Raw genomic sequence first — 26,561 nt, forward strand, 5'->3', positions numbered from 1 at the left:
CGACGCCATCGCCACCACCCTCCACCTGGACAAAAAAGACATGTACGTTCGAATGCTGTTTAAAGACTTCAGTTCAGCATTCAACACAATCATTCCTCAGCACCTGATCGGAAAGCTGAAACTGCTGGGCCTGAACACCTCCCTCTGCAACTGGATCCTAGACTTCCTGACTGGGAGACCTCAGTCAGTCCGGATTGGAAGCAGCATCACCAACACCATCACACTGAGCACGGGGGCCCCCCAGGGCTGTGTGCTCAGTCCACTGCTGTTCACTCTGCTGACCCACGACTGTGCAGCAATACACAGCTCGAACCACATCATCAAGTTCGCTGATAACACAACCATGGTGGGTCTCATCAGCAAGAACGATGAGTCAGTATAGAGAGGAGGTGCAGCGACTAACGGACTGGTGCAGAGCCAACAACCTGTCTCTGAATGTGAACAAAACAAAAGAGATGGTTGTTGACTTCAGGAGAGCACGGAGCGGCCACTCTCCGCTGAACATTGACGGCTCCTCCTTAGAGATCATTAGAAGAACCAAATTTCTTGGTGTTCACCTGGCGGAGAATCTCACCTGGTCCCTCAACACCAGCTCCATAGCAAAGAAAGCCAAGCAGTGTCTCTACTTTCTGCGAAGGCTGAGAAAAGTCCATCTCCCACCCCCCCATCCTCACCACATTCTACAGAGGATGTATCGAGAGCATCCTGAGCAGCTGCATCACTGCCTGGTTTGGGAATTGCACCATCTCGGATCGCAAGACCCTGCAGCAGATGGTGGGGTCAGCTGAGAAGATCATCGGAGTCTCTGTTCCCGCCATTACAGACATTTACACCGCATGCTGCACCCATAAAGCCAACAGCATTATGAAGGACCCCACGCACCCCTCATACAAACTCATCTCCCTCCTGCCATCTGGCAAAAGGTACCAAAGCATTCGGGCTCTCACAACCAGACTGGGCAACAGTTTCTTCCTCCAAGCCATCAGATTCCTTAATACCCAGAGTCTAGACTGACATCTACATCCTTTATTATTATATCGTAATTTGTCCTTTACTGTGCCTATTGTCTTGTTTATAATTCATTGTACTGCCCTGCACTGTTTTGTGCACTTTAGGTAGTCCTGTGCAGGTCTGTAGTCTAGTGTAGTTTTGTATTGTTTCATGTAGCACCATGGTCCTGGAGGAACGTTGTTTTGTTTTTACTGTGTACTGTACCAGCAGTTTATGGTCGAAATGACAATAAAAAGCGACTTGACTTGAAAAACTGGCTTTGTGGAAATGGCGTTCTCTGTCAGTAACTTGAAAGAAATTAGCCATCAGGGTCTGATGTTCTGTCAGTGCTGTGGTACTTGGCACAGGTGTAACCTGTTCCCTTCTGTGGCTGCATCAGGGTGTGTGTAGAAGCAAAGTATATGGACACCAAGTGTCACCCTGTGCTGAGGTTTTATTTGTCCATAATGTTGCAGAGAACTGGTCTGGTCCTGTTGACGTACAACGTCACAGTCAGCTGGACGTTGCCGCACGACCTGTCCTTTGTGAAAGAGTTCTTCCAAGGAAACGCTTCTGAGCACAAGTCCATCAGGCGGTGGTCAGTATGGAATGTCCTACAGACACTACTGGGCAGAGACTTGTGGGTCAGTTTCCCAAGCAAACTGTATGCACCATCTCACAGAATGCCTCATCACCAGTACTAACCACGTACTGAGACACCGCTTGGCTGGTACATGGTATCTAATCCCCATGGTACACTGCCCTCAGAACAGCTGTGGTGGGGAAGAGATGGTCTTCCACCTCTTTAACGATTGCGAGATAGAGTCAGATGCAAGGATCCTTGTCTTTGGTCTGCAAGAAATATGTTGGTGTCCAGCACAGCAAAATTACACAAAGTTAGCACCTATCCAATCGGTTTCTCATTGACCAGAGTACCAAAAGCACCAGTAATCACGTTGCCTCTCAGACGATTAGCACCTATACAATCGATGTCTCATTGATGAAATGATCTATTGTAAATTAGTACAAGGAAGTTCAACCCATTCTGTTTCTTATTATGCCATCCTCATGATTCTGTTAACCCTTAGTTCTCAAGCTTAATTGTCCTCCACAAAACTGTTACCCAGTCGGGCAGTCCTAGTCCTGAGGCTTCTGTACCTCCTTCCTGACAGTAGTGGGTCGAAGAGATTGTGGGATGGGTGGTCAGGATCCTCAACAATGCTTCCGTAAGGGAATGCTTTTGACTGATATATTCCAGGCTGTGGGAGTATGTGCTGAGGATCAGTGCAGACAATGCAAAGGCTCTGTGGGGAAAGATCACAGTCTAAACTCCTTCTGCCACCACATGTGGAGGGGCAGAGTTGGGTGAGGAAGCCCCTCGAACATTGAATATCACCGAGGGCCACATCAGTCGTGGTGGTGCTATTGTTTAAGAGAAGTTAAAACTACTGAATACATTGAATAGATGATACTAAGAATTTAAAAATAAATTACAGTACTCTTTGTGCAACAAATCTTTTTGTATCTATGTTGTATTATGAATATTTATTTTTAAGTTTTAAAAATCAGTTGTGAAACTACGACAGTTGGCTTGAGTTTGGAATATGATAAAAGAATAGCCACATTGGAATTTCAAATGGAGTGAGGCTAATGAATATTTAGGTTGAAGGAGATCAGACACCCTCAGAAACAAAACACAAAGTGAATTTTGAAATACAACAATAAAAAAAGCAAAATGATTTTGACCTTTAACGTAAGAAAAAAGTAAGGTGGTCTCGCTACACCTGTGCAATGTTTTGATTGGATCTGTGTGAAACATTGCATTTATTTTGGTAAAAAGAAAAATCAGTTCCAATGAAATGTTCATATCTGACAGTGAAACGGGAAATAAACACAATGACAAAATATCTCATTGATTTACAAATAGCATGTAATATTCACATTGAGGAGTAGACAATAGTGAACAATTGTATGATTACACATCCCATGTCAAATTCATTCAGACATCCACACATGGGCTATTGGACAGGTATTTTACAATTGCACTCGTTTGACAATCACACTTTATTTACTTGTGCACAAGGAGAAGAGCTCAGTCAGGGTCTTTAAACTGTTCTGAAGTCTCAGCTCAAAATTGATGATTTTTATACAGATATTGATCCAATAATAACCTAATACTCTTCTGAATCCTGTTATTTGCATATTTAAATTCCAATCATAATACATATTTCAGGTACTAATAACCAGTAAAATGTACATGTTAAAGGCCAATAATACATTAGAATTAGTAAAATCACTGTCCAATTGCTGGTGTGCCTTTGTTTTTATCTGTATCTTGTCTTGGTATACCTGGTGGCCTTGGTTCCCAGTGTGGCAAAGACACTGAGCAAAGAGGAGCTGGGCTCTCAAGGATTGAGTTTTGCTTGGGGAACCACGTTCAGCTCAGTAACTCTACAATGTCTGCACACTGTTCTGTCAGCACCTCATTTTAACCCTTGCCTTGCTGCAACTTTCATAGATACAGTTGTTAAAACCATAAATAAAAATGACTCCCCTTTGGTTAATAAGGCAAAGATAGAGTGGATGAGGAGAGGATGTTTCCTATCTAGGAGTCAGAGGGCACAGACTCAGAATAAAAAGACAGACATTTAGAATGGAGATGAGGAATTCCTTTAGCCCGAGAGTGGTGAAGCTGTGGAGTTTGTTGCCATAGGGAGCTGTGGAGGCCAGGTCATTGGGTGTATTTAAAGCAGATATGGATCGGGTCTTGATTTCTCAGGGCATAAAAGATTATGGGGAGAAGGCAGGAGAATGGGGTTGAGAGCAAAATGGATCAGCCATGATGAAATGGCAGAGCAGACTTGATGACCAAATGGCCTAATTCTGCTCCTATGTTTTATGCTCTTAAGGTCCAAACAAGAATTTTAATTATTTTATTCTTTTCCTGGTCTAAGAATAGCAACTAAACACCTCCTTTTCAGCAAAATGGACCAAAATATAACCGGTAATCAATATCTTATGATTATTTCTATATTTATTCGATTTCACCTTTATGACTCCATATTCTTTTCTCTTTTCTTCTGCAAGTATATACCGTAACAGAGCACAGAATGGGTAGGGGCTTTCCATCCGTTCATCCCTCCCCAGTGAACTCCCTCCTGGCACTTATACTTGCAAGCGGAACAATTGCTACAGCTACCCCTACACCTCCTCCATCACAACCATTCAGAGCCCCAAACAGTCCTTCCAGGTGAGGCAACACTTCACCTGTGAGTCTAATGGGGTCATCCACTGTATTTGGTGCTCCCAGCATGGCCTCCTATATATCGGTAAGACCTGATGTAGATTGGGAGATTGCTTCGCTGAGCATCTATGCAAGAAAAAGTGGTTTCTCCCGGTGGCCACCCATTTCAGTTCAACTGTCCATTCCCATTTTGACATGTCAATCCATGGCCTCCTCTACTGCTGCGATGAGGTGACACGCAGGTTGGAGAAGCAATTTATATTCCATCTGGGTAGCCACCCACCTTATGGCATGAACATCAATTTCCCGAGCTTACGGTAACTGCTGCCCCCCTTCGCCATTCGCCATTCCCCATTCCAGACATCCCACCCTGCAAAAACTCATTTCAGGGAGGTATCACCACCATTTCAGGGAGGTAGCACCGCGCCCCCCCACAACCCCATATGCACCCCCCCTGGGTCGACCTCCAAGGGTGCATGTATACAGGATATTTGATTATGAAAGAACACAACAATTTATTTGACCACATATTGAATCTATTTACACACACACACACACACACACACACACACACACACACATATATATATATATATATATATATATTCCTTGTTGAGTATTTTGTTGGCAGTCTCAATGCTAATAGCTAAACGCTAATGCAAATAGCTTTTCTATTTCTTTTGGAAACTTTCCTTGTGCTGTCATGTGGCTTGCTTGGCAGATTTGAGCATTTTGCCAGAAGTCTCAACCTCAGAGCAGTCTGTGTCAATTAATTTGTTAATTTTGCAAGACATCAGATTCGCAAGTGTTTTGTGAGGCAGCTGACTTCTGAATTCTGTCTTGATGTGATGCACCATGCTGAATGCCCTTTCTACATCACAATTAGAATTTGGCAGCACCAAAAGCAGCTTCATCAACTGGCAGAGCTCTTTGAATCTCAACTGCCCTGTGCTCACAGATTTTACTTTCGACAGCTTCCCCCAGAACTCAGCAACTGGCAAACTTTTGTAGTTTGGCACCAGTCCTTCAAGGTTAGTTGAGCCATAATCCAGGACTTCCAAGTGGAGCTGTTCTCTTGCATCTGCCTTGATCACATTTGGAAATCTGTCTGCCAAAGTCAAAATCTGGTCTGGTTTCACCTCATCTTGGCTCTCTGTATTGACCACTGACAGATTTTTCACAAGATTTGGTCTCTCATTGGGAACTTCTCCAAGATTTTTTGAAAGCACCTGACATAGAATGCTCTGGCATCTTTGAAGAACTGCTTTGTCTTGTAAGGGTGGATCTCTTGTGCTTCCTCGCTTAGCAACTGCCTCCTTGCCAGGTACCCAGTAAAAAGCTCTTTATCTGGGCGGTGAATTTCAGGGTTGCTCACATCTATCTCCTGAATGTTCTGTTCTCTCAATACCCTTGGCTCAATAAATCTGCTTGCTATGTCCTGCAGGAGCTCTTCCACGCTCTGATCCAACTTGAAGAGGATAGGTGCCTTGTTCTGAAAACTCAAATCGAATTTGTCAAAACGTTGTGTGACATTATGGAGAAAGCATGTGTATATTTTCATTTGGGGGTCTTTCAGCCTCTTCTGAATATGAGATGACTTCTGATTCTCAATCTTTGACTCAAAATGTGAAAGAAAGGCTGGCCATTGGTGGAGCAGATGGTCCAAACCTTTTCCTGAAGAAAGCCAGTGTGTAGGACAATGCTTTTGTACTCTCTGCTGGGCAACATTGCAGAACTCTTGAAACTGTTTTAGCTCTTCTCTTCGTTTGGAACCTTTCTCAAAGTAGTAGTAGATGTCAACGAGCAGTTCTTCAGGTGGCATTGAGAACTCCTTCGCAGCAGTTTTGGCACAGCTGTTGACCAGGTGACTTGGACAGCCAACTCTGTAAATATGAGGGGCCTGTGCTTTCACTCTTGATAAGACAGAGTTGTTTTTGCCAATCATCACATTGCAGTTGTCACTGCTAAATCCTACACAAGTAGACAATTCAAGGCCTTTGTCATGCATGGATGATGCAATGAGGTTGAATATGTTTCCAGCTTTGGTATCATTGCATGTCTTCAAATCCAACTGTTACCTAATCCTGTGTTTCATTCTAGTACCCGGCTAAAATGGCACATTCCTTCTCACACATGATATCGTTGCTTTCATCAACCAAAATACTGTCTGGCCTTTTATCTGTCCGGACGAACTTGTACTGATCCTCTGAACATTCAGGTTCCAGTGCCGCGTTCACGATAGCTGCTGTCTTGGGTGATGAGCAGGCATAGTTTTTTGCTATTTCTGTACTTACATTATATTATATTATCAATAGACAGTAGGTGCAGGAGTAGGCCATTCGGCCCTTCGAGCCAGCACCGCCATTCACTGTGGTCATGCCTGATCATCCACAATCAGTGCCCTGTTCCTGCCTTCTCCCCATATCCCTTGACTCCGCTATCTTTATCATGGAGTCGTTTTTTTTATTCTATTACAACTTTAAGCACGTCTACAGGGAGTTTGGCGTCATCACGTAGGACATCAATAGAGTAGCTCCTTAGCAGCTGGCCAGCTAGTTTAAATAACATTAGCCATGCTAGTGAATGGATGACACCTGTTAAACTCACCTCAACATGTCTTTTACATTTTAACCCACCATGGGCAATAGAAAAGTCACTGTTGCAAACAGTGCAGCGAGCAACACTGTCATTATTTTTGACCCCTATTAGGCAGGGCTACACTTTAGTGTAGTCTGGGGTGAAGTGTGTTTTATATATTTTTTTGAAACACTCTGCCATGGCAGTGCAGGACACGAAACCGAACTGATGGGGAGACAGAGGTCGACTGTAATGCCCGCCCACAGAGAAAACTGATAGGTCTACTTAGCACAAAGAGAGACCAATCAGGATGCTCACTCTCGCTCTTGCTCTCGATCTCCCTCTCAAAAAAAATCAATTTCCAGGATATGGTATATAATTTGCGGGTGTCACGGAGCTGCCATCAATATGCGGGAGACTCCTGGAACTTCCGGGAGAAGTGGCATGTCTGCCATTCCCATTTTCCTCTCTCATCTTATCACCTTACCTCCCCATCACCTTCCTCTGGTGCTCCTCCCCCTTTTTCTTTCTTCCCTGGTTTTCCATCCTCTCACCAGATTCCCCCTTCTCCAGCCCTTTATCTCTTTCACCAATCGACTTTCCAGCTCTTTACGTCACCCTTCCCCCTCTCCCTGTTTCACCCATCACCTGTTACAGTACCTTGTATTTCTTCATCCCCCTCCCTCACCTTCTTACCCTGACTTCTCATCTCTTTTTTCCAGTCCTGAACTAGAGTCTCTGCCTGAAACATTGACTGTACGCTTCTCCATAGATGCTGCCTGGCCTGCTGAGCTCTTCCAATATTTTGTGTGTATTCCTTTGATTTCTGGCATTTGCAAATACTCTCTTGTTTACATCGCTGCTCCTCAAGTATTCCAATCTTTCCAAGGTGTTAAATTCTAATTCCAAATTTAACTGTCCGCTCGTCAACAGTTTTCCTGAATGCCCATATCCCTCTGAAATATGGGCATCTCATATTCGGAATCCATGTTTGAACTGTTCATCCCTCCGAATCTTTGCTGGAAATTGAAAATCTTAGAATAAGCAGTTAATTCTCTCCATGAAAAGTTTTCACACATTTTTCAAAGGACCGAAGAGAAAAGGGGGGAAAAACTGCTGGGTGGGTGACCCTGTCACATAACACATTGATGCAACCTCTTAAAGGAACAGCCTCTTCAAAACAGCCTTTGCATTCTCTCTCTCACAGACAGACAGACAGACACACACACACACACACACACTTACTCACTCTCTTTCAGTCTCTCTCCCTCCCTCACAAGTGAACTCACATGTGGCCACACTACACATAATTAAAACATGCAAACCATTGACAGCTTAAACCATTTTTGAAAATCTTATTTTCTTGAGGGTTAAATCATTACCAAATATATTCAGTTATAATCCAACAATATTGAGGAACTGTGTTACTCTAAGACTGTAAACAAAGAAATGTTGAAGTTATAAATTACGCACAAGTAAACAACATTCAACAAGTTTAAAGCATGAAATCCCCACATTAACCAAAATTCCAACATGTTCTGACCCATCAGTAACACCAATGACTGATTTTGTTTGGATTCTGATCATATGAACTGTCCGCTGTCGGGTTCCGGGCACAATGGCCCACATTGCCACATCTAAAACAGCAGATTTCAGCATATCCCTGCCCCCAACAGCAACTTCCTCAGTTGGGTGCAGGGGAAATCCAGCACTGTGTTGCTTCCCTTTTACAATCTCTCTGCTGGCTTCTACCCTGAACTGCATTACCCCACACGATACCCTGTGTATTTTCTTGAAGTGAAAACACTTTAGCTGCCTCTGAATTATTCCTGTACATCCTTCTGCCATGCTCCATTCATTTTCCTCAGTACCCTTGCCTCAGTGTGTGTAGGGTCACTGGGATCAAACAGTTCCAACATCTTTCTAGATTTGTTGGTGATATGAGACACTAATGTACTTATCCACCTGTCTGTAGGGTTCTGGTTCGAAATGATCTCGATCTAATGTTGATCCATACATCCCTTGAAACACCATCCACAGAGAGGATGCAAATGCATAATTCTCCTTTCCTCTGGTAACATTTACACAAATCATATATTGGGTCCCCGTTGTTATTACCCAGAACAGTCAGTACCACATTATTTAACTCCTTATTTGTTCCCCCAGCATGGCGCAGTCTTTCTGACAAAGTGTTCAGATACAAGCACATTGTAATCAATCTCCTTTCCTTGGCATTACTGAGACCGTGTATTGCTTTCTGGTAACTAACTTCATGGAAGAGTTCCCTAAGATCATCCCCAGGGATCCAGAGTCTGTGGGGATTGGTGATAGCATATCCTCTTCGCTGACGATCAACACTGGTGCACCTCAGGGGTGTGTGCTTAGCCCACTGCTCTACTCTCTGTATACACACGACTGTTTTGCTTGGCATAGTTCAAATACCATCTATAAATTTGTGGATGATACAACCATTGTTGGTAGAATCTGAGACGGTGACAAGAGGACGTACAAGAGTGAGATATGCCAGCTAGTAGGATAGTGCCACAGCAACAACCTGGCATTCAACATCAGTAAGACGAAAGAGCTGATTGTGGACTTCAGTAAGGGTAAGACAAAGGAACACATACCAATTATCATAGCGGGATCAGAAGTCGAGAGATTGAGCAGCTTCAAGTTCCTGGGTGTCAAGATCTCTGAGGATCTAACCTGGTCCCAACATATTGATGTAGTTATAAAGAAGGCAAGACAGCAGCTATACTTTATTAGGAGTTTGAAGAGATTTGGCATGTTAACAAATACATTCAAAAACTTCTATAGATGCACCGCGGAGAGCATTCTGACAGGCTTAAGTTCCCTGTCCCCACCGCTTTATTTTCACCATGGATGTCCAGTCCCTATATACTTCCATCCCCCATCAGGAAGGTCTCAAAGCTCTACGCTTCTTTTTGGATTCCAGACCTAATCAGTTCCCCTCTACCACCACTCTGCTCCGTCTAGCGGAATTAGTCCTTATTCTTAATAATTTCTCCTTTGGCTCCTCCCACTTCCTCCAAACTAAAGGTGTAGCTATGGGCACCCGTATGGGTCCTAGCTATGCCTGCCTTTTTGTTGGCTTTGTGGAACAATCTATGTTCCGTGCCTATTCTGGTACCTGTCCCCCACTTTTCCTTCGCTACATCAACGACTGCATTGGCGCTGCTTCCTGCACGCATGCAGAGCTCGTTGACTTTATTAACTTTGCCTCCAACTTTCACCCTGCCCTCAAGTTTACCTGGTCCATTTCCGACACCTCCCTCCCCTTTCTAGATCTTTCTGTCTCTGTCTCTGGAGACAGCTTATCCACTGATGTCTACTATAGGCCTACTGACTCTCACAGCTATCTGGACTATTCCTCTTCTCACCCTGTCTCTTGCAAAAACGCCATCCTCTTCTCGCAGTTCCTCCGTCTCCACCGCATCTGCTCTCAGGATGAGGCTTTTCATTCTAGGACGAGAGAGATGTCCTCCTTTTTTAAAGAAAGGGGCTTCCCCTCCTCCATTATCAACTCTGCTCTTAAACGCATCTCCCCCATTTCACGTACATCTGCTCTCACTCCATCCTCCTGCCACCCCACTAGGAATAGGGTTCCCCTGGTCCTCACCTACCACCCCACCAGCCTCCGGGTCCAACATATTATTCTCCGTAACTTCCGCCACCTCCAATGGGATCCCACCACTAAGCACATCTTTCCCTCCCCCCTCTCTCTGCTTTCTGCAGGGATCACTCCCTACGCGACTCCCTTGTCCATTCGTCCCCCCCATCCCTCCCCACTGATCTCCCTCCTGGCACTTATCCGTGTAAGCGGAACAAGTGCTACACATGCCCTTACACTTCCGCCCTTACCACCATTCAGGGCCCCAAACAGTCCTTCCAGGTGAGGCAACACTTCACCTGTGAGTCGGCTGGGGTGATATACTGCGTCCAGTGCTCCCGATATGGCCTTTTATATATTGGCGAGACCCGACGCAGACTGGGAGACTGCTTTGCTGAACACCTACGCTCTGTCCGCCAGAGAAAGCAGGATCTCCCAGTGGCCACACATTTTAATTCCACATCCCATTCCCATTCTGACATGTCTATCCACGGCCTCCTCTACTGTAAAGATGAAGCCACACTCAGGTTGGAGGAACAACACCTTATATTGTGTCTGGGTAGCCTCCAACCTGATGGCATGAACATCGACTTCTCTAACTTCCACTAATGCCCCACCTCTCTCTCGTACCCCATCTGTTATTTACTTTTATACACACATTCTTTCTCTCACTCTCCTTTTTCTCCCTCTGTCCCTCTGAATATACCTCTTGCCCATCCTCTGTGTTCCCCTCCACCTTGTCTTTCTTCCCGGACCTCCTGTCCCATGATCCTCTCGTATCCCTTTTGCCTATCACCAGTCCAGCTCTTGGCTCCATCCCTCCCACTCCTGTCTTCTCCTATCATTTTGGATCTCCCCCTCCCCCTCCCACTTTCAAATCTCTTACTAACTCTTCCTTCAGTTAGTCCTGACGAAGGGTCTCGGCCTGAGACGTCGACTGTACCTCTTCCTAGAGATGCTGCCTGGCCTGCTGCGTTCACCAGTAACTTTGATGTGTGAGGCTGCATCACTGTCTGGTATGGAAGGGCTACTGTAAGGACCGAAAAAGCTGCAGAAGGTTGTAAATCTAGTCAGCTCTATCTTAGGCACTAGCCTACCAATTACCCAGGACATCTTCAAGGAGCAGTGTCTCAGAAAGGCAGTGTCCATTATTAAAGACCTCCAGCACCCAGGGCATGCCCTTTTCTGACTGTTACCATCGGGTAGGAGATACAGAAACCTGAAGGCACACACTCAGTGATTCAGGAACAGCTTCTTCCCCTCTGCCACCTGATTCCTAAATGGACGTTGAAGCTTTGGACACTACCTCACTTTTTTAATATACAGTATTTCTGATTTCGCACATTTTTTAAATAATCTATTCAATATATATAATTAATTTACTCATTTATTTATTACTATGTTTTATTTCTTCTCTCTCTGCTGGATTATGTATTGCATTGAACTGCTTCTGCCATGTTTACAAATTTCACATCACATGCCAATGATAATAAACCTGATTCTGATTCTGATTCTGATATATGTCCTGATATCTTTCGCAATATCCCTCAACTGCTGAACCCCAAGCGGTGTAGTGTATGTTATATTCCTGTTTTTATTTCCCGCCCCACTCCTCCCTGTCTGATAGTGATTGGAAGTGTGGGGTGGAGACAATGGTGCTATTGGTAGCACAGGCTCTTCTTGGTGTTATGTCAGCGGGAAATCTTCGGAGGGAAGCTCCTCATCGTAACCATATCTAATCGTCTTATCTGCTAAATCATTCTAATCCATATCTCCATATTCATCCACCTCCCCTCTTTCAGATCCAAAAGCACATATTACTCCTCTCTGTGCAGCAAGTTGGTCCCACAGATTTTGTATTTGCTTTAAACACTTTGCATGATCCCCGCTGTTGCTTTTCTTTTCATCTACTGATTTCTCTATCACATTTTTAGCTGCTTTTGAATCACTCCACTGTTTCCTTAATTCCTCCACCTGGCTCGTAGCTCCCTGGATGGCTTCCTCCTGTTTACTCTTTTCTTTAACCAGTTTCTCACACTTCATCAGAAACTGGTTCATACTCACCATCCATCCTTCTCTGCATCTCTACCTCAGCTTTTCTTTAACGTTTTCTACCTCCTCACAAAGCCTTTAGATTTCCTGTTCCAATATATCTCACTCGGCGTCAGATTTGTGTCGACTTTCTATCAAATCCTCAGTCAGACAGGCTACTGCTACTGGCTTTTGTTTTTGGCTAAATTCCTTGTTTGAAAATTGACCCTGAGCGATGTTGAAAAGTGCTTTGCCAGTGGTTTTCCCTTCAGCGCTGGTGTGACGAGCATTCTCCCTGGGTCTCTGGAGAGGGTTAGCACAGCCAGTGCACTTGAAGTGTCTGCTTTTCTATTCATTCCTTAACAATTCAAATGTTGCATTTCAGTGTTATTGGCTATGGGTCACCTGACTGACCTTCACCACCTTCTTATTGGCTCTGGTCCAAGCTGGCATCCATTTATTGCCCTTCTCTGTTCGGACCAAAGGGTCCTGCGGAAGGGTTTTGGCCCGAAACGTCAACTGTACTCTTTTCCTAGATGCTGCCTGGCCTGCTGAGTTGGTCCAGCATTTTGTGTGTGTTGTTGGATTTTCTCTTCTTAGTGAAATATGTTGGCTGTGTTCACAACCAACACAACGTCAGGAAGTTCTGGGGGAGCCCACAAGGGTCACCACACATTCCGGAGCCAACACAGCATGTCCACGATATCCAGCAGAACAACACAAACAACAACAACAGTAACAGCATCAAAACAAAACTACGACAACAAAACAAGCCCCTTTCCCCCTTCCCACCCACTCACACACACCGGACAGGCTGTGGCTGGGTCTGGGTCTCCAACCTCCAGTCCCTGTTCTGTACTCGCAGACACACAGACTATGAGTGTGTGAAAAAGAATAAACTGTGCAAATACAAAACAAAAGAAATAATAATAATAATAAATAATTAAGAACTCCACGACATCGATGTTGTCCAAGGGAAGGGCATTGGGACCCATACAGCTTGGCACCGGTGTCGTCGCAGAGCAATGTGTGGTTAAGTGCCTTGCTCAGGCACACACACGCTACCTCAGCCAAAGCTCGAACTAGCGACCTTCAGATCACTAGACAAACGCCTTAACCACTTCACCACGCGCCAACACTTTATTTATTTATTATTATTATTTCTTTTGTTTTGTATTTGCACAGTTTATTCTCTTTCACACACTCATAGTCTGTGTGTCTGCAAGTACAGAACAGGGACTGGAGGTTGGAGACCCAGCCACAGCCTGTCCGGTGTGTGTGAGTGGGTGGGAAGGGGGAAAGGGGCTTGTTTTGTTGTCGTAGTTTTGTTTTGATGCTGTTACTGTTGTTGTTGTTTGTGTTGTTCTGCTGGATATCGTGGACATGCTGTGTTGGCTCCGGAATGTGTGGTGACCCTTGTGGGCGGCCCCAGAACATCCTGAGGTTGTGTTGGTTGTGAACGTAGCCAACACATTTCACTAACAAGAGAACATTGGCAGATGCTGGAAACCCCAGCAACACACACAAAATGCTGGAGCATCTCAGCAGGCCAGGCAGCATCTAGCAAAAGAGTACAGTCGACGTTTTGGGCCGAAACCCTTCGCCAGGACCCTTTCTTCCAAACAGAAAAGGGCAACAAATGCATGCCAGCTTGGACCAGAGTCAGTAAGAAGGTGGTGAAGGTCAGTCAGATGACCCATAGCCAATAACACTGAAATGCAACATTTGAGTTGTCAAGGAATGAATAGAAAAGCAGACGCTTCAAGTGCACTGGCTGTGCTAACCCTCTCCAGAGACCCAGGGAGAATGCTCGTCACACCAGCGCTGAAGGGAAAACCACTGGCAAAGCACTTTTCAGCGTCGCTCAGGGTAAAGTTTCAAACAAGGAATTTAACCGATCACAAAATCCAGTAGCAGTAGCCTGTCTGACTGAGGATTTGATAGAAAGTCGACACAAATCTGACGCCACGTGAGATATATTGGAACAGGAAATCTAAAGGCTTTGTGAGGAGGTAGAAAACGTTAAAGAAAAGCTGAGGTAGAGATGCAGAGAAGGATGGATGGTGAGTATGCACCAGTTTCAGGTGAAGTGTGAGAAACTGGGTAAAGAAAAGAGTAAACAGGAGGAAGCCATCCAGCTGGAGGAATTAAAGAAACAGTGGAGTGATTTAAAAGCAGCTAAAAATGTGATAGAGAAATCAGTAGATGAAAAGAAAAGCAACAGTGGGGATCATGCAAAGTGTTTAAAGCAAATACAAAATCTGCGGGACCAACTTGCTGCACAGAGAGGAGTAATATGTGCTTTTGGATCTGAAGGAGGGGAGGTGGATAGATATGGAGATAGGGATTGGAATGATTTAGCAGATAAGTCGACTGGATATGGTTATGATGCGGAGCTTCCCTCCGAAGATTTCCCGCTGACATAACACCAAGGAGAGCCTGTGCTACCAACAGCACCATTGTCTCCACCCTGCACTTCCAATCACTATCAGACAGGGAGGAGTGGGGCAGAATATAGTATTAATGGTAAGACTCTTGGCAGTGTAGAGGATCAGCGGGATCTTGGGATCCGAGTCCATAGGACACTCAAAGCAGCTGTGCAGGTTGACTCTGTGGTTAAGAAGGCATACGGTGTATTGTCCATCATTAATCGTGGAATTGAATTTAGGAGCAGAGGTAATGTTGCAGCTATATAGGACCCTGGTCAGACCCCATTTGGAGTACTGTGCTCAGTTCTGGTCACCTCACTACAGGAAGGATGTGGAAGCCATAGAAAGGGTACAGAGGAGATTTACAAGGATGTTGCCTGGATTGGGGAAGGTGCCTTATCAAAACAGGTTGAGTGAACTCGGCCTTTTCTCCTTGGAGTGACGGAGATGAAAGGTGACCTGATAGAGGTGTATAAGATGATGAGAGGCATTGATCGTGCAGATAGCCAGAGGCTTTTTCCCAGGGCTCAAATAGTTGCCACAACAGGACACAGGTTTAAGGTGCTGGGGAGTAGATACAGAGGAGATGTCAGGGGTAAGTTTTTTATGCAGAGAGTGGTGAGTGCATGGAATGGGCTGCCGGCAACGGTGGTGGAGGTGGATACGATAGGGTCTAGTAAGAGACTTTTGGATAGGTACATGGAGCTTAGAAAAATAGAGGGCTATGGGTAAGCCTAGTAATTTCTAAGGTAGGGACATGTTCAGCACAACTTTGTGGGCCCAAGGGCCTGTATTGTCCTGTAGGTTTTCTGTGTTTCTATTACTACTCCCCTTTATCAGGACTGGCAGCAGTAAAGGACGATCTTACACTACCCTTGAAAAATCTGCAAGCATTTCCCTATACAAAATCCCTCTGCCATCAAAAATGGATTAACTAATTGCCTATAATCACCTCTGGCCTGAAAACAATTGGGTCTCTGTGTAATATTGCTTGACCCATGAAGACAGAACTACAGAAACTATCCTGCTCCTCAACTTCCACCCCACTGGTCTCCACATCCTTCACAATTCCCTCCAGCTCCAGCAAAATTCCATCAGGCACATCCTCTCTTCCTCCTTTCAGCAGTTCAGAAATATTGGTCCCTTTCTGACTCCTTGTCTTACCTCTGTTCACACTAACCATTTAAATACTATAGTACCGCAGAAGCTGGAAATCTTTAAAAAATGCTTGAAATAGTCAGTCTTCAAACTGAAACGTTCTCTTCTTGGAGATGCTGCCTGACTTGCTAAGTATTTCAAGCATTTTCTGCTGTTTTATCTCACCAACCACTTGCTATCTTATGACATTTTCTTCTGCACCCTCAGGGTATGCAGTGTACATTTCCCCCACTTCCATCCCCATCATTCAGAGGCACAAGCAGTCTTTCAGGTGAATCAGTGATTCACTTGTACCTCCCCCAATTGAGTGACTGCATTCAGTGCTGGACACTGGGAAAATCAAAAGCTCATTGTGTGATCCCTTTAGGATCACCCGTCTTCAATCCACAGAGAGCAGCCATTCTGACCCCCTATTGCCTACCACTTCAGTACCCCATCCACTTTGACCTCAATGTCTACAGCCTCCCGCCCTGTTACAATGAGTGCACAGTGTTACACAGTGCAACCTTCCGGACTCAATATTGAATTCCCCAACGTTTGGTAACTTGATTCTGGCTGTATCAGAACTGGCCATTTCGACCAGTCATCCATCTATGATTTGGCTCTGTTTTTCTCTCTATTAAGACAGCTTGGTCGGGTGGTCATGATAAGCACTAGCCCTGTGATTAGTGACACATAACACAGACAGAGAGGCATGATCTGCTTTGAACTGTCACATTAACAAACTTAGTCTCATAAATTACCAACATTCTCTGTTTTTATTCCTTTCCAAATGGTTCATATCCTTTGTCACAAATTCCAACATTTTCCTTCTACTGTAGTCAACACCTCCATCGTTTCCTGCTTTATGTCTCCCTTCTTTCTTTGAGTGTTCACATTTCCCACCCTCCACTCTGCAGGAGCCATCCAGAATTCATGGAAGTCTCGAAAACCAGAAACACAATCCACCTTTTTCATAATTACCTTTCTCAAACTATTGAAGTTAGGTCATCGAGTCTTAGAATTTATCACATTTCAATTCCACTACTTTTGCCAGCACCAGTTCTTCACTGTGACTGCTATTTCTACATGTCCAGTTTATTTTTATTTATTAATACAAATTTCCTTCAATTATTCACTCCCTTAGCTTCTTGTAATCTCTGTGAAGATTGACAGAAATGCTCATAAACAATTTTGTCTACATTCCAGAAATTCATCCTCCAGATTGGCCCATCTCCAGATGTTGCTGATCTAAAGCTAATACTATTTGCCTGTGTTTGGCCCATAAACCTTAAACTTCTAACATTCTGAACCAAAAAGGTGATCCAGGCTTCCTCAAAGATGAAGTACAAAACTCTCTAGGCTTCTGGCCTGCAGGATTCTATGTAATTAATACATGTTACCAATACCAACTGTCATGGTCCTGTCTGGCAATCCCCCACTTTGCTATTATCTCAGCAATTGGGCCTCAATCCCCTCATCTACTCCCAATCATTCCCAGTTCCACTAATCACAGTTCCATCAGATAAAAAGGATAACAACCCTGCAATCACAACAAGGAGCTGCCAGTTCGTTGGTCGATTCTTGTATGAGTAACCTCATTTCATGGTTCTTTAGGACTGTCATTTCTAAGTTCCGCATCATTTTCCTGGATTCTCTACGTGAACATTGTCTCCGTGTTAAGACTCTATGGAATACCCATTCCACGCTCGCGACTATGCTAACACCTCTCGATCCTGCCTCCGTGCCTGTGTCCAGCACTTGGATTCCCCCCGCAGCCACGTCCTTGCAACACCCAAAGGGTTTATTTATTTCTTGAGATACAGTGTGGAATTGGCCCTTCAAGATACGCTGCCCAACAATCCCAGCAATCCCCTGATTTAATCCTCACCCAATCACAGGACAATTTACAATGACCAATTAACCTACCAACCAGCACATCTGTGGACTGTGGGAGGAAACCAGAGGACCCAGAGGAAACCCACGTAGTCACGGGTAGAATGTACAAACTCCTTACAGGCAGTGGCAGGAAATGAACCTGGGTCGTCTGTACTGTAAAGCGTTGTGCGAACCACTAGACTACCGTGCTGCCCCAAGGTATATGGCCTTTGGTAGAATTGATCTGTATTATTATCACTAATTTGATTTGCCCATTCTATATCAAAAGACACAACTTCACTGTAATAACACCTTCACATGTACTATGCCTCTATTTTCAGAATAGCAGGTATTCCAACAGGAATTCACTAGGCTAATTCCTGATAGGAAATGCTTATCTTATCACCAAATCGTACCAGTTGTGGACAGAGCATTTGTATTCTTTGGAGGTAGAAGAATTGGGCATGTCAATGAAAATGTTCAGTTATTTCCTCTAGTGACAGAATCTCAAAGAGTGATACTGTTAAAATCACAAACAAGAGAAAATCTGCAGATTGGGAGACCGCTTCGCGAACACCTACACTCTGTCCACCAGAGCAAGCAGGATCTCCCAGTGGCCACACATTTTAATTCCCCATCCCATTCCCATTCTGATATGTCAATCCATGGCCTCCTCTACTGTCGAGATGAAGCCACACTAAGGTTGGAGGAACAACACCTTATATTCCGTCTGGGTAGCCTCCAACCTGATGGTATGAACATTGAATTCTCTAACTTCCGTTAATGCCCCTTCTCCCCTTCTTACACCATCCCTAATTTAAAAATATAATTTTTTTTCTCTCTCTCTCTTTCCCTCTCACAATAACTCCTTGCCTGTTCTCCAACTTCCTCTGGTGCTCCCCTGCACCTTTCTTTCTTCCAAGGCCTTCCGTCTCATGATACCCTCCCTTCTCCAGCCTCATATCCCTTTTGCCAAACAACTCCCCAGCTCTTGGCTTCATTACTCCCCCTCCCACATTCAAATCTCTTACTATCTCTTTTTTCCGTTAGTCCTGATGAAGGGTCTTGACCCAATAAGTCGATTGTACTTCTTCCTATAGATGCTGCCTGGCCTGCTGCGATCCACCAGCAGTTTGTGTGTGTTGCTTGAATTTCCAACATCTGCAGATTTTCTTGTGTTTGCGTTTTTAAAATCTGCCGGTGCTAGAAATCCGAGCAACACACACAAAATGCTGGAGGAACTCAGCAGGCCAGGCGGTTTAGGGGCCACTGATTTAAAACTGAGGTACACAGAAATTTCTTCTCACAGAAGGCAGAGACTCTCTGGAATACTCAACCCCAAAGGGTAATGGAGACCCTGCCTTTTAAAGAGGAAATAGATGATTTTCTGAATGATTAGGGAATTGAAGAATATGCTAAATATCAAATGAAGACTGGGGCCTATCAGCCATAGTCAGATTAAATGACAGTATGTTTCACAGGGTGATGGCCAACTACAGTTCCTATTATTTTCTTTTCCTGTCCTTAACAGCTTCTGTTTTCTCATGTCCTTATCAATGCTTTCTGCCATTTGCTGTTTCATATTTTCACCCACACTCTGAGCTCCCACCCATGTGACCGTCAACTGTGCATGTACCTCCGTGCACGACTGCAATGAAATACTTACTTGCAACATCAGCACTGATACATGATATAAGCAGTGTTCACAAGGAGAAAATATATTAAACATAAACATCATTTTTACAAGAACAAACATGAAAATTATAGGGAAAAAAACAAAGTCAGCCCAGAAACTGGTTTGTGCCCTTAGATTCATTTTCTTGCAGGCATTCACAGTAGAACAAAGCAATAGCAATGGAATCAATGAAAAACCACACACATACCAACACTGATAAACAATCAATGTGCAAAAGAAGACAAAAGGTGCAAATTCAATCAGTCAATCAATCAATTGATGAATTGACCAATAGATAAATCAACCTATCAATCAATCTCCATGGATGGTCCCAAGCTTGGGCTGAGAAAGGAGGAGTTTGGCATGGGGCCAGCAGCCCAATCCCATAAAAAACCCAGAGCTACAGAAACTGCAACAAAAGCTCTAAAGACCTTATCCCTGGGAGAGAGAAACATCTTTGCCACAGAGACATATGATGGGCTACACCTGGGGAATACTTAAATGCCTGACCCAGGACAGAGGACTTTGGTGAGCTATGCCCCAGTCGGGGTGATGGACTTAAGTTAAGCAACTAAGAGTCCTTCAGGAGATCATAAAATTGCTAGTTTGTTTAGACAGTTCAAAAGCACATTTCTTAAAGAGAGATCACAGGTAGTAAGTACCAGCAATGGTAGTTCATAAAAAGCAATATCTATTAGTTTTGTAAGCTGCCAGCAAAACATCACCGTCAGGATGAAGGATGGAGCATGCACCAAGGAGAAGGATGAGGAGGACAGCAAGATCAGTGTGGAGTGGGATAATATACCAGGGCATTTTCAGATAAAGATAAAAATGGTACTGGGTCTCTTGAAGAATATTACGGTTGCTAAGTCCCCATGGTTTGATGTGATGTACCCATAACCTGGAGTCAGGCAACATCTCTGGAGGGAAACAGCCAGTTGACATTTCAGGTTGAGACCCTTCTTCAGGAGTGGAAAGAAAGTGGGGAGAGTGAGCTAGAAAATGTGGGGCGGGAGGGGTGGAGCAAAATCTGGTAGGTGAGAGGTAGATCCAGGTATGTGATCCAGGGGAGTGATCGGCAGGTGAGGAATTATGAAAAGTGGCACTGATGTAAGAAGCAGGGAGGTGATAAGTGGAACTGACAAAGGGATGAAAAACCTGACTGGACAGGACAGAATCAATGGAAGGAGGGGAGAGGGAAACCAGAGGGAGGAATGTGTGGGTGATAGACAGATGGTGGCTGGTAGGTGAGGTAGAGGGTCAGTGGCCTGAAGTTAGAAAAATCAGTATTCATGCTATCAGGCTGCAGACTACCAAGACATAATAACATTCAGAACATAACAACATGATAACATTCAGGCAGCAGAATCAATACAGTTGGATCTAAACAAAATCCAGATGTGGGCAGATAAATGGCAGATGAAATGTAGTGTAAATAAATGTAAAATAATACATATAGGGAGTGGAAATGTTAGATATAAATGTGCAATGGTGGTCTTGAGTTAGAACATGCACTGTATGAGAGGATTTGAGCATCCTGGTAGACTCATCACTATCAACGTCCAGACAAAGCACAGAAGCGATTAGGAAGGCTTCTGGAACGTTGGCCTATATAATGCGCTCAGTGGAGTTCAAGTCCAGAGACGTTCTCCTTTGGCTGTGCAATGTGCTTATGAGGCCACACCTTGGGTGTGGTGTGCAATTTTGGTCTCCATATTTTGTGAGGGATGTGAAGGCATTGGAGAGAGTTCAGAGAAGGGCAATGAGACTCGTTCCAGGTCTGCAGGGTATAAGTTATGAAGAAGGAACGAAAGAGCTAAATCTTTTTAGCCTAAGTAGATGTAGAATGAGAGGAGACATGACACAAGTTTTCAAGATCATTAAGGGTGTAAGTAAGGTGGATGCCAACTGCTACTTCAAAATTAATCCCTCAGTGAGGACTAGGTGGAGACTGGTTAAAGGGAGATTTCAGACTGACATCAGGAGGCATTTCTTTATACAGCGAGTTGCAGACACATTGAACAAACTGCCTAGTTACGTCGTTGATAGTAGTGACTCAGAGACTTTCAAATATAAACTAGGAATTAAGTAAGTGGGGTGATTGACCCATTCTTGCCAAAAACTTCCAAATGTTCTAATAATAAGAACATAATGAGAGGTGCTGTAATAATGAGAGGTGCTCTAATAATAAGAGGTGCTGTACCTCTGATCTGTGTCTAGCCTCCACATGGCAGTACAGGAGGAGGCTGCCTGGATAGCCTGTTGAGGAGATGATGGGCGGGTGCCGTTTTGTACCTGAGTGGTGCTGTGGTATTGAGTGCCGGAGTGGGGATGTCCCATCTGGGTGTCTGTCTAAACCATTCCTGTGTCCTGACTGAGTGTAAAACCATCTCCTTACCTTCCGTGAGAAAAACTCCCAGAGTGAACAGAAGAGCGAGCAACAACATATCCAAGCACCGAGCGGGAGCCAAAGTTTCCAGACAATTCAGGGAAGTTTCCAACGTCTCAGATTCCTGGACTTTGGACTCTGAGCACTGAGACTGGGGGATGTGTGGAGAGTAAAATTAACAACAGCTTCCAGTCATAAACGTTGAACATTGAACCAAGGAGTGGTTCAGCTACCTGTGAAAATGAAAGGAAGGTAGACTCAGTCTGATTACAGAACTGAACAACGTATTGAGAAATAATGGGAGTTTATGTCATTGGAATCTGCTGTGTCAGTCCACAAGATCATAGCTGATGTTCCGATCATCCTCACATGAAACTGGTAAATGAGTTTATTACTGTCACAAATAAAGTAAAGGATTTGTCTCATATACCGTTCATACAGATCAATTAATTACATTGTGCACTGAGGTGTTACAATAACATTGCAGAATAAAGGGTTACAGAGAAAGTGCAATGCAGATAGAGAGTAAGGTGAAAGGTCACAGCAAGGTAGATTATGAGTTCAAGATTCCACCTTTTCATAAAACATCTTATGTTTCAGTATTCACAATTTCTAATGCAATAAATTACCAAGACACAGAATTCCAAATGTTTACAGTCCTCTGAGTGAAGAAGATTTCCATTCACCTGTTAAATAGTTTGTTCATTTTTACTGGACTGACAGGGTTCTGAGAAACAAAAGTAACGACATTCATCTCTGAACCTTCACTGGTATAGACCACCCCACAATTACAAGTGGCTAAATCTTGTTCCCTCACCTATTGTGGGACATTTTACACCACAGCATGGTTTCCCTTTCAGGAATCCCATGTCGATGCTGACTGTTTTCGAAGCAATCTAATATTGTATAGTATTCCAGGATTTTCCCCAAATACTGACTTCAGGTTAACAGATTTCGAACTTCTATATTTTCTATCTTGCTCCTTTTTGAAATGGGTCACGTTTGCCTGCATCCATCTACAGAAGACATATTAGAATATGTTTTTTTTAGGATGATGCCCAGAGGATCCACTATCTCAGTTATCCAGCTCTTTCAAACCTTTGATTGTAGTTCATGTACCCAATGGGCTTTGACAAGTTTCAGTCTCATTAACTTCTTGTGTATTGATACCTATTTCTCCATCAGACGATCCTCAGTTTGCCATTTCAGGGACTTTTCTCTTTCATGTAGATGGACATCAAGCCTTTGTTTGAATCCATGTGTCCTTTTCTGCTTCTTCATGATACACTCAGCGGCCGCAACATTAGATACACCTGCACACCTGCTCACTAATGTGAATATATCATCAGCCAATCTTGTGGCAGCAACTCAATTCATAAAAGCTTGCAGACATGGTCAACACGTAAAGTTCAAACATCAGAAAGGGGAAGAAAATATGATCAAAGTGACTTCCATCATGGAATGATTGATGGTGCCAGATAGGTTGGCTTGAGTATCTCAGCAACTGTTGATCTCCTCGGATCTTCACTTACAAAGTTTCTAGTGTTTACTGAGAATGGTGGCAGGAAAAATAAAACATCCAGTGAGCAGAGGTTCTGGGTGAAATGCCTTGGTAATGAGAGAGGTCAAAGGAGAATGTCCAGACTGGTTCAAGCTGACAGGAAGGTGACAGTAACTCGAATAACCACACATTACAACAGTACTGAGCTGAAGAGCTTCTCTGAATGCAGAACACGTCGTAACTTGAAGTGGATGGTGACAGCAGCAGAATACCCCACCGGGTTCCCCTGCTGTACTTAATAAAGTGGCCATTGAGTGAAGGGATGGTGTGTGCGTGTGTGTGGGGTGGATGTATTTTTACCTTCGACTCGTTTCCTTTTCACATATTGAGTCAGCCGTTCTGCCTCATGCTGATTTACACACACTTTATTTTCTCTTTATCAATTGTTTGCTGATCCTTTAAGGAGTTGACCCCTTTGGAAAATTGAGCTCTCTTCTGGGGAAGGTTGGATCTGTACAAGAGGAACGGTTTTCCCCTGCACTGGAGGGGGATTAATATTCTCACAGGAAGGTTGATAGTGCTGCACAGGAGGGGTTAAAGTGGAGGTGCAGGGGGAATGGGAACCGCAGCGCCAGAACAGATAGTGGAGTGGTTGTGGAGAAAGATGTTGTTAAGCCTACAGGAATCAAAATGTTGATGATGGAGTGACTAATGTTCTGAGCTGTGTATATTACAACACCAGGAGTATTGTAAGAAAGGCAGATGAGTTTAGGGCACGGATCAGCATGTGGGATTATGACATTGTAACTTTTAGTGAGACTTGTTTGCAGAAGGAACAAGCTCAATGTTCTGGGGTTCCATTGTTTTAGATGTGATAGAGCAGGAGGGATTAAAGTGGGAGGGGTGGCTTTACTCGTGAGAGAAAATGTCACAACAGTGCTCAGTCAGGTTAGACAGGAGAGCTCATCCAGTGAGGCTCTGCGAGTAGAACTGAGGAATAAAAATGTATGACCACGATAATGGGATTATATTACAGACTACCCAGCAGTTTACAGGAGCAGATTTGTAGAGAATTCGCAGACTTTTGTGAGAAACATAAGGTTGTGATAGTAGGTGATTTTAACTTGTCACATTTTAACTGGGATTCCCATACTGTGAAAGAACTAGATGGGAAAGAGTTTATCAAATATGTTCAGGGAAGTTTCCTTAATGAATACATAGAAATCCCAGCTAGAGAGAATGTGGTACTAGATGCACTATTATGGACTGAGAGAAGGCTGGTGACAGAAGTTTGTGTGGGGAGTACATTACATCTAGTGACCATAATGACATTAGTTCAAGCTAACTTTCGAAAAGGATAGGTCTGGTCCTTGGGATGAGATTCTAAATTAGAGAAAGGCCAGTTTTGATGGCGTTAGAAAGGATCTGGCCAATGTGAATTGGGACAGGTTGCTTTCTGGCAAAAGTGTACTTGATAAGAAGGAGGCCTTCAAAAGTGAAATTTTGAGAGTACAATATTTGTATGTTCCTATAAGAATAAAAGGCAAGGATAACAGGTTTAGGATTAGGAGTGCAGCCTGACATTGTGTTGTGCTCTGACTCATTGAAGCCCGTTCTTATGCTTGAGCTTACCGTGCCGTGGGAAGAATGCATGGAGGAGGCCTACGAGCGGAAAAGAGCCAAGTATGAAGTTCTAAAGAACGACTGCCAAAGAAGAGGCTGGAGAGCAAATGTTGGCCTGTGGAGGTCGGCTGCCGTGGCTTTGCAGGCCAGTCGCTCTCCAAAGTATACACTGCACTTGGAATCACGGGAGAGAGAAGAAGGAGAGCCGTTTCTACCACCATAGATGCAGCAGAGAAAGCATCGAGATGGCTCTGGATAAAAAGGGCAGATCCATGGGTTGCTGCTAGATCACAGGCCAGGGTCTGATTAACCCTGGTCGGGTCGCCTTGGCGAGGGTGCATGATAAAGACCTGAAACACCCGACGACCACAGGTAACATCCCTGATGATGTGCCCTAGCTTATCATCATGCAGATGTTTCTGTAAGAAGAAAAGGAACCTTGGTAATATCAAGAGATATTGAACCCCTGGTTAAGAAAAAGGAGGAGATGCATAGCAGGTATAGGACCAGGAACAAATGAAGTACTTGAGCAGTATAAGAAATGCAAGAGAACACTGAAGAAGATAATCAGCAGGGCTAAAAGAAGACATGAGGTTGCTCTAGTAGACATGATGAATGAGAATCCCAAGGGATTCTACAGATATATTGAGAGCAAATGGATAGAAAGACACAAAGTTGGTCCTCTGAGATATCAGAGTGGGCATCTGTTTGAGGAGCCAAGAGAGATCGGGGAAATCTCAAAAGGATTTTTTTTCCATCTGTATTCGGAGATGGACACAGAGACACAGAGTCGATACATGTGAGACAATGCAGCAGTGAGTTAATGGACCCTACACAGATTACAGAGGAGGAAGTGTTTGCTGTCTTGAGGTAAACTAAGGTGGATAAACTCCCAGAGTTAAACTCCTCGGACCCTGTGAGAGGCTGGTACAGAAATTGCAAGGGCCTCAGCAGAGATATTTAGAACATCCTTAGGCGCTGGAGGATTGGACAATAGCTAATGTCGTTCTGCTCTTTAAGAAAAGCTCTACGAATAAGCCAGGAAACTATAGGTTGGTGAGCCTGATATCAGTAGTGGGAAAATTATTGGAAGATATTCTAAGGGACCAGATATATTTGGACACGCAGGGACTGATTAGGTCTAGTCAACATGACTTTGTGTGTGGTAACTTGGTGTGTAGCCAAGTTTCCATCCAACTCAATATACAAGTTTGCTGATGACACAACAATTGTAGGCTGTATCTCAGATAATGATGAGTTTGCGTACCGAGAGGAAATTAAGAACCTGGTGGCATGGTACGAAGACAATAACCTATCCCTCAATGTCGGCAAGACGAAGGAATTGGTTGTTGACTTCAGAAGGAGTAGCGGACCGCACAACCCCATTTACATCAGTGGTGCACAAGTGGAACAGGTCAAAAGCTTTAAGTTCCTTGGGGTCAATATCACAAATAAC

The 26,561-nt window shown here is 44.0% G+C and overlaps 1 protein-coding gene across 1 annotated transcript in view; it reads right to left on the reverse strand.

The window, feature by feature from the left end:
- The window catches only part of LOC140198141 (uncharacterized), a 197,954-nt gene extending 175,884 nt beyond the window's left edge, over positions 1–22,070 (reverse strand). Inside the window, exon 1 of the mRNA XM_072259103.1 lies at positions 21,991–22,070. Coding sequence (XP_072115204.1) covers positions 21,991–22,039 — 49 coding nt within the window. The 5' untranslated portion in view covers positions 22,040–22,070. The remainder of the gene's footprint in view (positions 1–21,990) is intronic.
- Positions 22,071–26,561: the final 4,491 nt, after the last annotated feature.

This window comes from Mobula birostris, chromosome 5 (assembly GCF_030028105.1).
Source record: "Mobula birostris isolate sMobBir1 chromosome 5, sMobBir1.hap1, whole genome shotgun sequence".
In the NCBI taxonomy this organism is placed as follows: Eukaryota; Metazoa; Chordata; class Chondrichthyes; order Myliobatiformes; family Myliobatidae; genus Mobula; species Mobula birostris.